Source organism: Tursiops truncatus, chromosome 10 (assembly GCF_011762595.2).
Source record: "Tursiops truncatus isolate mTurTru1 chromosome 10, mTurTru1.mat.Y, whole genome shotgun sequence".
Lineage (NCBI taxonomy): Eukaryota > Metazoa > Chordata > Mammalia > Artiodactyla > Delphinidae > Tursiops > Tursiops truncatus.
The window spans coordinates 81,876,403-81,889,604 of record NC_047043.1 but is presented as its reverse complement, the minus strand read 5'-3'; the positions used below and the strand labels follow the sequence as shown (position 1 = coordinate 81,889,604).

Sequence of the window (13,202 nt, the reverse complement as noted above, 5' to 3'; positions counted from 1 at the left end):
GATGTCATTTTAATGAGACAGGTCCTCTTTTGCTGAACTTTCAGAAAAGGTCAAAAGGGAATGAGAGAGAGGAAATGAAGCTCGCTGCTTCCTTACCAAGCTTTTATATTTCCGTGTTCCAAAGAGCTACTAAAGCAAAACCAAAGTAGGCTGGGCTTCTGGTCCTTTTTTGGTATTTCCTGTTGCTTTCTAAGCTGCCCCCAGTCATTAGGAATGATCCCACCCTGCCCTATCTTGACTTGCCTTAGGGGGTTTTTTGGGTTTTATTTCGTTTGTTTTTTGTTTGTTTTACCGATGCTCTGCTCTCGTCTCCTGAATCAGGTAGTGGGATTGGGATTTGGTGGGGCGTGAGGGTGAAGTTCACACAGACTTGAACCCCACTATAGGCTGCACATCAGCGCACCCCATGAAGCCAGAGTTCTCGCCAGTTCTCACTTCCCTTCTGATCTTCCTCATTTAACCACTGACCAGATGGAGAAGGTCCTTCCACCAGCACTCAGCGCTTAGCCTCTGAGGACCTGCTCTATCATCTGGGGAGCAAACGCAGGGCAGCCACTGAGGTGGGAGTTTTAATCCAACATGCACAATTTTAACTTCCGATTTCCGGAGGTTGAAGACGGGAGAGGGTGGTGGGAAGGGTATCAAGTCTGGGTGGGTGTCAAGCGAAACTTTCCAAAGAGATCAATTTCTTACATGTTTTTCTATTCCACGCGAGGCATTGCTGCTATTAGCTGTCACTGGGTAGGGGCCAAATCCGAAACTGCTCTGATGGTCTCTGTGGGGCTCAAAGGTGATTTTGAATGTGTAGGTATAATCATTGTGATCCATGAACAGCTCCCTTCAAATATAACGCCTGTGGATGAAATTAGAAGAGAAAGCTTCAGTGGGAGTCATGTTTGAAAATAAGTAAGAAATGCCCAGGTTTTTTTTCTTTTTATGTTTACGGTATTTTTAAAAAATTAAAAGAAACATCCATTTGTTGGGAAAAGAAGTGCATTTGCATAAGGTGGTATTTAGCAGCTGAGTAACCTCATGCTTACCTCATGTCGGGCCTGGAAGACAGAGTCCTGAGTTTTATTATGTAAGTTTCAGGTGTACAACATAGTGATTCACAATTTTTAAAGATTATGTTGCATTTAAAGTTACTATAAAATATTGGCTATATTCCCTGTGCTGTACAATATATCCTTGTAGACTTTTTTTTTTTTCCGATATGCGGGCCTCTCACTGTTGTGGCCTCTCCCGTTGCGGAGCACAGGCTCTGGACGTGCAGGCTCAGCGGCCATGGCTCACGGGCCCAGTCGCTCCGCGGCATGTGGGATCTTCCCGGACCGGGGCACGAACCCGTGTCCCCTGCACCGGCAGGTGGACTCTCAACCACTCCGCAACCAGGGAAGCCCCCTATTCATTTTATACACAGTAGTTTGTACCAGTGAATCCCCTACCCTATCTTGCCCCTCCCTCTTTTCCTCTCCCCACTGGTAACCACTAATTTGTTCTCTATATCTGTGAGTCTGTTCCTTTTTTCCTATATTCACTAGTTCGTTTTATTTTTTAGGTTCCAGAGTCCTGAGTTTTAATCCTGGGGCTCACATTGACTTGCTGTGTGGCACCAGGCACATCTTTCCTTAATTTCCCCACGTTCCAAATAAGCGGTGGTGATTAGATCCCTTCTAAGACTCTAAGTTCTACAATTCTAACTAATTCTAGTCAAATGATTTTGCCCTGGAACTGAGATGACTTTTCACACCTGCTTTATGACGCATTGTTTTTCCCTTTCTACCCACTCATCTCCTCTCCTGAAAATGGGCTCCGTGGGAAGGCTTTCCCACAATTTGTCACTTTATAGTGTAGGGAGTACCTAGTGGGTAGCTAAGTGGTTAAGAGCTTGGACTTTGAGTTTGGGTCTAGTTCTGCCATTTATGTATCTTGTTATTTATAATCTCTCTAGTAACCTCCTTCTCCTGTGTTATTGGGAGATAAGAGTACCTGTCTCATGTGAGTATCACAAGGGCTTGCATATGTTAATACATGTAAAGTGATTAGTGCAGTGCCTGGAATGTAGAAAGCGTCTGCTGGTTGTGTTGCTAGTGCTATTATTAAAATACCTAGCCAGGGACTTCCCTGGCAGTCCAGTGGTTAAGAATCCGTGCTTCTACTGCAGGGGGCATGGGTTTGATCCCTGATTAGGGAACTAAGATCCCGCATGCCACGTGATGCAGCCAAAAATACATAAATAAATAAAATGCCTAGCCAGGTGGCAGGGTCATGGAAGGACACAGGAACTAGTGTTCCCCTCTCTCTTTTTATTTCTGCTCCATCATCTCTGGAGAATGTTTCCACCATGTACTTTTTAACTTTACCTGTCATTTATCTTCTTTAAAATGGGTTAGTAATATTCCTCCCATTAAAATGCTTTTTCTTTTTTAAATGGGAGGATAAATGGATTACAGAAAAGTTTAGCTGTTTGCTTGTTAATTTTAAAGCACGTGGGGACTATAATAAATGTGGTCCTCAGAAGCGGTATATTTCACTCTCAAGAGTGTCAGATTAAAAGCTGTCAGGACGTTGCTTGTGAGGTTTGGAAAGACTGAGTAACTTTTTTAAGGTAACAGAGGTAGTAAGAGATAAAATATGATTGTGAGCCCAAGTCTGGCTTAGAACGCTTGTACAAGTTCCATCATTTCTCAGGCCTCAGTTTCCTGGTGCTTGAAATGAGGATGCCTGCTTTCATAGGCTTGTGTAGAGATTGAAATAGTATTTTTTTAAAAGAAGAGAACATGAATGGTATTTTTATTCTGAAGTCTCTTCTGTTTTTCTCTTGCCATCACATAAATGCATTGGTTCACACTTGGTTCACACGTAGCTTGGATTTGAAATTTTATCCCCGTTAACTTTGTTAGAAACCCTGTTACACTGGAAGGTCTGGATTAGGACTACCTGACTTTTGGTCAGTTATTTTGGAATACTTTATGTTAATGAGGGTCAGGTATCAAATCCTTTGCCTGGTGCACAGCAGGCCTTCCTTTGACGTTTGGTTGTGTCTCTTCCCTGGTACAGAGTGAACTTGAATGTAGTTTTCTTATTCACATAGTAGGACTCCCAGGAACCTGGCAGATAATACACATGCGTGAGCCAGAGACCACCAACACTACCTACAGAGGGGGCTGTTCTGCCCTACCCTGGCCACATGTGGCCATGAAGGAAATCCAGCCCAGTGTTTCTAGACCTTACCATCTAAATTTTTTTAAAATGGCATCTCCTGATTTCTAATAGCAGCAACTGAAATTTATTCATAAGCATTGTTTTGACCAACAAGATACATCCACCACCTTTCAACTTTTGATTTAAGTGACAAGGGCAGGTTTTTCTGTGGTTATTAATGATCAGATTAGCCCTTTGAGCTCCCGGAGGAGCCATCCTCCCACGTAGGAAAGGGCTTGGTGAGGACTGTGGGCTCAGATATGCCAGGATTCAAGTGTGCCAGTGTGGGCATAAAATTGTAGCAGTTTCTCCCCAGTTCATCTGCACTGCCCTTCTCCAGTTTGTGTGTGTGTATCATCACATCACATGGTGGGGTGTTTGTTTAGTCCCTTCCCCGGGCCCCCCACCCCAGATGTCAGCCTCTCTCTTGGCTGCTGTATTGTCCGTGATGGGAGTATCAGTGATTCTGAGCAGATGATTTTACCATATTAATGACATCATCCGGGGAGTGTGTCCTCTGGGATCTTTTGCCTTGGTTTAGGTATAGATACCTGTGGTGTCGTATGAAGATGCTTTTAGTTGCAATAAGCAGACTCCAACTCAAGTTAGCTTAAGAGAGGGAGGCAGGGAAAAAGTGGATTCATTGAAGGAATACAGGGATGTTTTATGGAACTCAAGAACAAGGATTCTGGATAAACCGTAATGGAAAAGAGTATTAAAAAGTATGTACTCATGTGTGTAACTGAGTCACTTTGCTGTACAGCAGAAATTAACACAACATTGCAAATCAACTATACGTCAATTAAAAAATAAATTAAAAAAAAAAAGAACAGGATTCACCCAGACCAGTGGAACGGGCTAGAAGTGACTGGAAAGACGTAGGGACCCTGACAGCAATTCTGAAGCTTTTCCTCTTAGGCTGCGTGATTTCTCTGGCCTCCTTCTAGCTCCCTGTCTTCTTCATTCTCTCTGCAGATGGTTTTCCTTTCTCTCCACATGCAGCAGACAGTGGCTGCCCCACAGCCACCATATTTTCATCCACTCAGACTCAATTCCAGATTCCCTGGACTGAGGTTCTGACTGGCCCAGCTTAGGTCAGGTGTCTTTGCCCTCATCCAATCAACTGAGGCCAAAGGGGTAGAATCAAGTTGTACAGACATGGGCACCACTGCCCATGGTTGTCATGAGGTGGACAGATACACCTAAAAAAAAATTCACTATTAAACTCTCTAGGATAAAATTGTGTGTTGACAAAAGGCACATTGACTAGATCAAGGGAGATCCAAAGAAAACCAGAAAGGAGAAAGGATGTTTTTTTAAATCAGGAAATAAATTCATTTGGGTTGTGCAACAGCAGAATACCTTGCAATGTTTTATGAGTTTTGACATATCCCTTAATGGATTCATATTGTTTCCGTGGATCTTCTGAGTATTATTTGATTGTTCTGTAGGGCATGTACTTAGGGTTTGCTTGTGTGGGTTTTACAAAAGAGATTAAATGATTTAAACTGACACATTGATTGATTTCCTCCTGTAGTATAGAGGAGTAGAAAAAAGATGACTTTTTTTTTTCAGTTAGACATTAATTCAAATTTTACCTTGCTTTTTTCTTGCCCAGGCAAATTTGAATGATTAACCTTAAACTCTGTACCTTGACTTCCTTGTCTGTAAAATGGGGATGTTGCCATATTGTAGATTTTTGTGGAGCTTTAATGAGATAATTTCCATAAAGTTCCCAGTTTCGTGCCTGAGACAAAGATTGGTTCCCTTTCCTCTTGCCACCAGAGATGTGTATGTGACCTGGCTTTGCAGAGTTTGAGGGCATAATCAGTGGCCATGGGGCAACGTAAAGCTTCCCACTTACCTCTTAGCACTACTTCCGAGGTTCCTATGGGCCACATCTCCGTTCTAATCAACTGAGCTACTTTCTAGGCTTTTAGAGCAGAGCTCAATCAAACATGTAAGTAAGATATTGTAATTAGTATTTTTCACATTAAAAACAGATTGCTTATCCCACTCTGAGACTCAATTTTCTCATCTGTTGAATTGGGGATAACAACCCCAATCCCAGGAGGTGACTATGCAGCTCAGAGATAAGATTATAAACACCTAGAGCAATGCTAAGTATGTAGTTGGTTCTCAGTAATGGGATTATATGTATCTGAGTTTCCATGTCTTACAGTTTTGTTTTGTTTTGTTCAGTTTTTTGCCAAGTCATGGTGACTTGCAGGATCTTAGTTCTACGACCAGGGATTGAACCTGGGCCCCTGGCAATGCAAGTGCTGGGTCCTAACCACTGGACTGCCAGGGAATTCCCAAGGTCTTATAGTTTTGTACAACACCTAAGAGACAAAGTGCTGCCGATGCTTTTCAAAAGTAACCCAGCAATTCCACATGCATGGACAAAGCTGGATGTGCAAAATTTATTGTGACATTGCTTATGACAGCAAAAGGCTAGAAACAGTCTAAGTGTTCCTCAGCAGGAGACTCATTAAATACGTCTGCACAATGATTTGATACTATAGAACCTTTATAAAGAATGAGGTCGGTCTATATGTGTTGACATTGGAAAGATTTCCAAGAAATATTGAATTAAAAAAGCAAGGGGCAAAACAGTAAGTATAGCATAGTTCCACTTCAATTGAAAAAAACCATACACATATAAATATGCATATACACAGACACCGCAGTCACACACACACACACAAATATTAAGAGCGCCTGCTTCGGGACTTCCCTGGTGGTCCAGTGGTTAAGAATCTGCCTGCCGATGCAGGGAACATGGGTTCGAGCCCTGGTCCGGGAAGATCCCACATGCCAGGGAGCAACTAAGCCCGTGTGCCACAACTACTGAGCGTGCGCTCTAGAGCCCGCGAGCCACAAAAGCTAAAGCCCGTGTGCCTAGAGCCCGTGCTCTGCAACAAGAGAAGCCACCACGGTGAGAAGCCCACGCACCACAACAAAGAGTAGCCCCCGCTCGCCGCAACTAGAGAAAGTCCACACGCAGCAATGAAGATCCAATGCAGCCAAAACTAAATAAAAATAAATATTTTTAAAAAGTCAAAAAAAGAGTACCTGCTTCATTTCAAAATATGTTCAATATAATGTTAAAGTAAAACATTTAACATGAGAATATGTTTTTTTAACATGTACATGTATATATCTGAAAATCCATCTAAAGATGGTCTGTGAGGATTCTCCTCAATCTCACAGAGTGGTAATTTCCGCAGGTAGAAAGGTTTGGAGCATGAGTTACTCAAAGTTGATCTTTGCATTTTATGCATTGTTTAAATATTTTACAAGGAGTAATTTCCCAGTATTGCAGTTATAAGTGATAAAAAATTAAATATAATTACTAATTAATACATCGAATTGTTCTTAACTGCCTTAACTCTTCTTTTTTTAAAAGTATTTTTTAGCTGCGTTGTTATTTTTTAGTTGTGGCACACGAGATGTTTTGTTGCAGTGCGTGGGCTTCTCTCTAGTTGTGGCATGCGGGCACATGGGCTCATTAGTTGTGGCACGCGGGCTCCAGAGCACATGGGCTCAGTAGTTGTGGCACATGGGCTCTCTAGTTGCTCTAGTTGTGGTGCGCGGGCTTAGTTGCCCTGCGGCATGTGAGACCTTAGTTCCCCGACCAGGGATCGAACCGGTGTTGCTGCATCGCAGGATCGGTTCTTAACCACTGGACCACCAGGGAACTCCCTGTCTTAACTATTCTTAACTGTTAATTATGGTAGTGATATGAATACTACAAAGGAGGGCCAAAGTTTCAAAAATGGAGACTTTACATTTTAACTTTAGTATCATTTGTTTTTCATCCTATAATTATGCATGTATTGTGTTTATTAAAACACAACAATGAATAAAACCATCTTCATTTGGAAAATAAAATATTGATTCAAGGAAAAGTATAGTAGTTTCCTCTGGGAAGGAAACCTCCTTTTCATAGTATAATTTTGTGTGTTGTATAGGTGTTGTTTTTTCAATATATTGAGTGGTTTTTGCTTTTCATTCTTTTTTCTTTTAAATCTAAGAGCTAAAAAAATTAAAATAGGGACTTCTCTGGTGGCACAGTGGTTAAGAATCCACCTGCCAATGCAGGGGACACGGCTTCAAGCCCTGGTCCGGGATGATCCCACATGCCGCGGAGCAACTAAGCCCGCGAGCCACAACTACTGAGCCCACGCACCTAGAGCCGGTGCTCTGCAACAAGAGAAGCCACGGCAATGAGAAGCCCGCGCACCGCAATGAAGAGTAGCCCCCTCTCGCCACAACTAGAGAAAGCCTACACACAGCAACAAAGACCCAACGCAGCCAAAAAATATACAATAAAAATAAATAAATAAATAAAAATAAGTGCAAGAGCTGATGCCGTATAATAAATCTGTTTATGACCAAACCTGTTGATTAACTCAACTGATGGCATTTTTAGGCTGAGCACGTCACCCGTAAAAGAAATGGTAAATCAAGTTGAAGGGTTTGCCTGCCAGCCCCAGCCTGATGCCACTCTTGCTGTCTTGTCTCCACAGATGACAGAAGGCAGGCACTGCCAGGTGCACCTCCTGGATGACAGGAGATTGGAGCTGCTGGTTCAGGTAGGTGATGCCACGACAGAGACAAGCCATCCTGGTTCCCTCTGTAGGCCTTGTGGCCTGTGTTCAGCCTGCTTGCTTATCTGTGCCTCAGAGCCAGTGACACAGGATTGTTTATGGGGGATAAAGCTTCAAAGCAAGGAAACGTAGCTGTATTTAAGAGTAACTAGAGACTGGTGACAGGATTCAGAGATGCTTGGATTGCAGTCTGAGCTTTGACACTCAGTAGCTGTGTGACCCTGGGCAAGTGACTTGACTTCTCTGAATCACGTCTTGTTGGTAAACTGGAGACCATAATGCTTCCCTGAAAGGGTTTTTGTGAGCTGAGACTCGTCATTCTGCCACTTCCCTGTCACATGGCATGGTCCAAGTTAAATACCCAGTTTCAACAGCTGTGAACTGGGATTAAGATTGCCTAATATTCCTCTCAGAAATTATGGTTAAAATCATACTAGATTAATCCCAAGCTCCCAATCCTTCCCTCCCCCGCCCTCCCCCTTGACAGCCGCAAGTCTATTCTCTATGTCTGCAAGTCAGCTTGGGAGCTTGGGAGCTTGGGATTAGCAGATACAAACTCGTAGATACAGGATGGATAAACAAGGTCCTACTGTATAGCACAGGGAACTATATTCAATATCCTGTGATAAACCATAGTGGAAAAGAATATTAAAAAAGCATATGTATATATGTATATGTATAACTGAGTCAATTTGCCGTACAGTAGAAATTAACACAACATTGTAAATCAACTGTACTTCAGTATAATTAAAAAAACATCAAACTGCATTATATATGTGAACAAAATCTCTGTAAAACACATGGGACTATATGAGTGATGATATCTTAATTATTGATGCTTCTGTCTTTATTCACCCAACACTCTGGACCCAGAATCTTAAAAGACCGTGGAAGTGCCTGATGACAGCCACACCTAAAGCCGTGGCTAGAATTCCCTCCCTTCACCAAACCTAAATTCTTCTCCTTTCTGAGGCTGTGCCGAGCCCACTCTGTACAGGCTTCAATTAGAATGAAAATAGCACATCAATCATAGTTTCACCAGAGTAGACCTTTTGGTCTAGATTTCTATTCTTTTCTTTTTTCTTTTCCTTTAACTTTTTTTCTTTCTTCTTTTTTTATCATGACTGTTCTTTCTTCCCCAACAACAAACATCCAACCCTCAAACTACCATAATTGAGCCCTAAAACGTGTGGCTCAAAGGTCAAAAGAAGTCCACCTAGAATGCCTCCCTGCAAATCCCCCTTTCCTTCCCCAGTCTCTGCAAATCCACCATCTGCTCTCACTCTGGACACTGGCTGATTACAAACCATGCTTCTTCCCACCAGAGCCAGTGCTTCCCAAAAGCTTATAGACTAGATCCTTCCTCTAATGAGGTGCCCAGTAAGTACTGGTGATGATGATCTGCACGATGGATACAGTTACTCCATCCCAGGAGAGAAGTGCAAAGCTTAGTCTTTGGATTCAGACAGAACTGGGTTCAAATCAGGTCCTTAACTAACTGGAACATCAAGCAAGATGCTTGACGGCTCTTGGCCTTTGTTGGCTCATCTATAAAATGGCAGGAACCCCTACTTCATAGACTCTTTGTAAGGATTAAAATGAAATAATGGGTAGAAGGAGTCCAGCACAGTAGACAGTCACTATTATTATTATTGTGGTGGTGTTGTTGTTGTTAGTTCTCTCTGGGTCTTGAGCCTTTGGGTCTTGACCCTCCTCAGTTGACCAAGCCAAGTTATTCCTACAGTCTAAGCGGTGTTTCATATTCTTTGTCTTGATCACTAAACCATACTATATATAAAAGAGCATTTTTTCCAAAACACCAATGCATTGGTGCATACACTTTTACTTTAGAGGAAAAAATAAGGTGCTGGACGGAATTGCAAATATATCAAAATGATGATCTCAGCAGTGTTCCTGTTCCCATTTCCCCCCCTTCCCGAACCCTTAGAGAATGGTCTATAGTAGATTAAGCAACAGAAGGGCACGGGCATCCGAAAACAAACAAACAAAGGCTGCTTTAAACTGTTTGGGACAGAGGAAAGTGGTAGCAGTAAGAGAGAGAGGGGACCAAATTGTTCCTAATCCTATTTTTATCTTAACAGCCCAAACTTTTATCAAGAGAGTTGCTGGACCTCGTGGCTTCGCATTTCAGCCTGAAAGAAAAGGAGTATTTTGGAATCACGTTTACAGATGACACGTAAGAGTTTTCCTATTTTTACCTTTTATCTGGGTTACCTATGTGCGTAACTCTCAACTGGCAAAAGCAGGGGCAGGGGGAGCGCTGCAAGAATTAGAATACGTCCTGCTTAGCTAAAGATTTCTTAATACAGGTTTTTCTTTAGAACTCTGGTAAAAGGAGAAGAAAGGGAATATTGATCATTCTAAGAACTCAGAACATTGTCCCAAGTGCCTTAGCAATTTGTTGCAGTGAGTTTGTTATTCTAGATGACAGTCTGTCGTCACATTTCTTTGAATGCAGTTGTGCTTGCTTATTTAGCTTATGTACCGGGGATAGAAACGCTAGTGTCATCTACTCATATCTTGAAACCGAATTAATGTTTGGATGTGGTGGCCAGAAAGTTTAAAGGCGATTTTGGTGCCCACCTGATAAATATGTATATACTTGAATGATGGACGAAATTTCTAACTTCCACTTAGGCAGGCCCATTTTATGTAACCCTCATTTTTTTTCTTTTACTTACATTTTTAATGCTAACGTGGATATTGTATATATTTTGGTATATAACAGTGAATTCACAAGAATTTAAAGCTCCGTGGAAGCGAAGGCGTTTAGTCTTACCAGCTCTTTTCTGCATGTGTGTGTGTGTGTGTGTGTGTGCGTTTTACGGCAGCCTGACTTGCCTACGTTATATGCAGCTTGATATATTAAATGATTTCTTCTCCCTTATGGGATAATTTGCAAAGAGCTCTTCAAATATTAAAATTCAAGAAAACGTGTTCCAGACACAGAATCTATTGGCCAACCACCCAGCCAGCATTCTTTCCGTAACTCTCAGTTTAAATGTTTTTCCATTCTTCATGTTAACCAGGCAGAAAATTACCTCAGGAAGGGGTTAATTTGCTTTTAACACTTTGTATGTACTGATTACTTCCAGCCTTGGTGGGCTGCAAGCTTAGGACCTCCTGGAAATGCCAGTGGGCTCAGGACTTGGGCTGGGCAAAAAAAACAAACAAAAAAACCCCAGACAGCTGAGTTGTCAGGAGACATAGAAAAACCTGAAAACTTTGATTTCAGACTCAAGATGTTTCCTGAATGTAGTTCAACAAAGCAGGAAAAAAGTGCACTCCACCTCACCCACTTCATCCCGAATCACAAAATTATCTGTTCACTCAACAGCAGTTTGAGACCTTGTCTGATCAGTCCTCTGCTGGATGAAATAGGAAATGCAGATGTCCATTGAGCACAGGCGCTAGCTGGAAAGACAAAACCAGTTCATGAGAATCAGTGATCAAACACACACATACAGGTTGAATCTGGATGTGACTGAAATCATAGCAAACAGCATTGACTTAAAACCATAAATACATGATGGCTAAGTTATATGGTAAAAACCATAAATACACAAACACTACAATTTGGGGAAAGGTCACATAAAATAGAGGCTAAAATCATGAATGTTGGAGTAATTTATCCATTCAACAGTTATTTCTTGAGTGCCACTAAATGCCAGGCATTTGTTCTAGCTTCCAGGGATTCAGCTGTGAACAACACAGACCAGGTTCTTCCTCTCATGGAGCTTATGTTGCACTAGTATGGTCCAGTAGAACAAGTAAATAAATAGATAAATGAGGGACTTCCCTGGTGGTCCAGTGGGTAAGACTCTGCGCTCCCAATGCAGGGGGCCCGGGTTTGATCCCTGGCTGGGGAACTAGATCCCACATGCATGCCGCAACTAAAGAGTCCACATGCCACAACTAAGAGTCTGCATGCTGCAACTAAACGGTCCTGCATGCTGCAACTAAGACCCAGTGTAGCCCAAATAAATAAATATGAAAAAAAAAAAGATAAATGAGAAGATACCAGCAATGACAAGTGCTTTGAAGAACATGAAACAAGAGGCCATGATCAAGAAAAATGGGGGTGGGGTGGTGCAGTTTTAGACAGGGTGGACCAGGACGGCTTATAAAAGGTGATGTGTAATAGAAAGCAAGAACCAGTTCTGCAAAAGTAGGGGTGCCTTTCTTAACTAAAGCGGGTGGAAATACTCTCAGGTGAGAATAAGCTTGACTTTGTTTTTTTATTTTTGAGAACAAAAAAAATAGCCAGTATGCCTTGAATAGAGAGAGTAAGAGGAAAAGTGGTACAAGATAATGGTTGAGAGGGAGGCAGGGTGGACATCAGAGAAGCTTGGTAGCTATGAGATCTTAGACTTAATACCTTTGACACTCAAGTTTTCTCATCTGTACAATGGGCATAATAATAGCACCAAAGTAATAAGTACTATATAAGGTACATATGATAGGGTCATAGTATTATACTATTAAACAGGTATAATACTATGCAGAGCCCACGCACACAACATCCTATCGTTCGTAGTCATGGCAGGAAGGTGTGCTCTGAAGGAGGACTTGGGTGGGAAGCCACACAGGAGGGTAACTGGGAGGGCACTTAGACCTTAGGTAGTGGGGAGAGGAGCCGGCATTCAGGGAAAAGTCATTTGGTGCACCAGTGCATGGACATGGTCATGAACATGGTACATCTGCCCAGTGGCTAGGAAACTGGCCTGAGCGTGGATTAAGATATAAGAAGGACAAACACACAGGTGAGCCCAGAGAGTCATGGAGATGCAGAAGGCACACCAAGGCCCCTGAAGGATGTTCTGCAGGGGAGTGACATGATTAATGACTGTGGTCTTGCAAATGTCCCAGGCTGTAAGGTTCATGGTGGGCTGGAAAAGCGTCCTGGCCACATGGCTGGCTTTTGGGAAAGCTCCAGACTCAGGTGAACATAACCAGAGGGGGCATACATCAAGTGTTCAGACTGTAGCACCTTCTCTTCAGAAAGTAAGGAATACATAATATGAATGATTTCCTTTTCTGCCTTGGGCCACTCTCCCCATCGTGTGCCTGGGGATGATTTCTTTCTAAATACTCTATTGGAAGAAGAATGTCTCACTTAAGTCCCTCCTCTAGCTATTTTCTTTAGTGACATCAGTCAATGCTTATAGTCTTTCCAAGAAGCCTGGCTCCAAAGTGTCCTTCGTGCACTCCCCTGCAAATGACAGCAGAGTCTGTTTCTGAATTATGATCAGTTTAGAAGGTGTCTTCTGGCTCTAGCTGTGTTTATTTTTAGAAGAAGTATGAGCTGGGCTCTTGGGGGAGTGGGAATTGGCCATTTCCACCTTTCTGGGGAACAGGTCTGGA

General features: G+C 42.4%; 1 protein-coding gene across 8 annotated transcripts in view; it reads left to right on the top strand.

Annotated features, from left to right (window-relative positions):
- The window catches only part of FRMD4B (FERM domain containing 4B), a 334,665-nt gene that overhangs the window by 198,546 nt on the left and 122,917 nt on the right, over positions 1 to 13,202 (top strand). For 7 of the 8 annotated variants that reach the window (XM_019947581.3, XM_073787546.1, XM_073787545.1 and 4 more), the window contains 2 exons: positions 7,737 to 7,802; positions 9,920 to 10,014. In XM_019947581.3, the coding sequence (XP_019803140.2) occupies positions 7,737 to 7,802; positions 9,920 to 10,014 (161 nt within the window). Of the gene's footprint in view, positions 1 to 7,736; positions 7,803 to 9,919; positions 10,015 to 13,202 lie in introns of those variants that run through there. The other variant, XM_033865271.2, reaches the window with a different exon arrangement.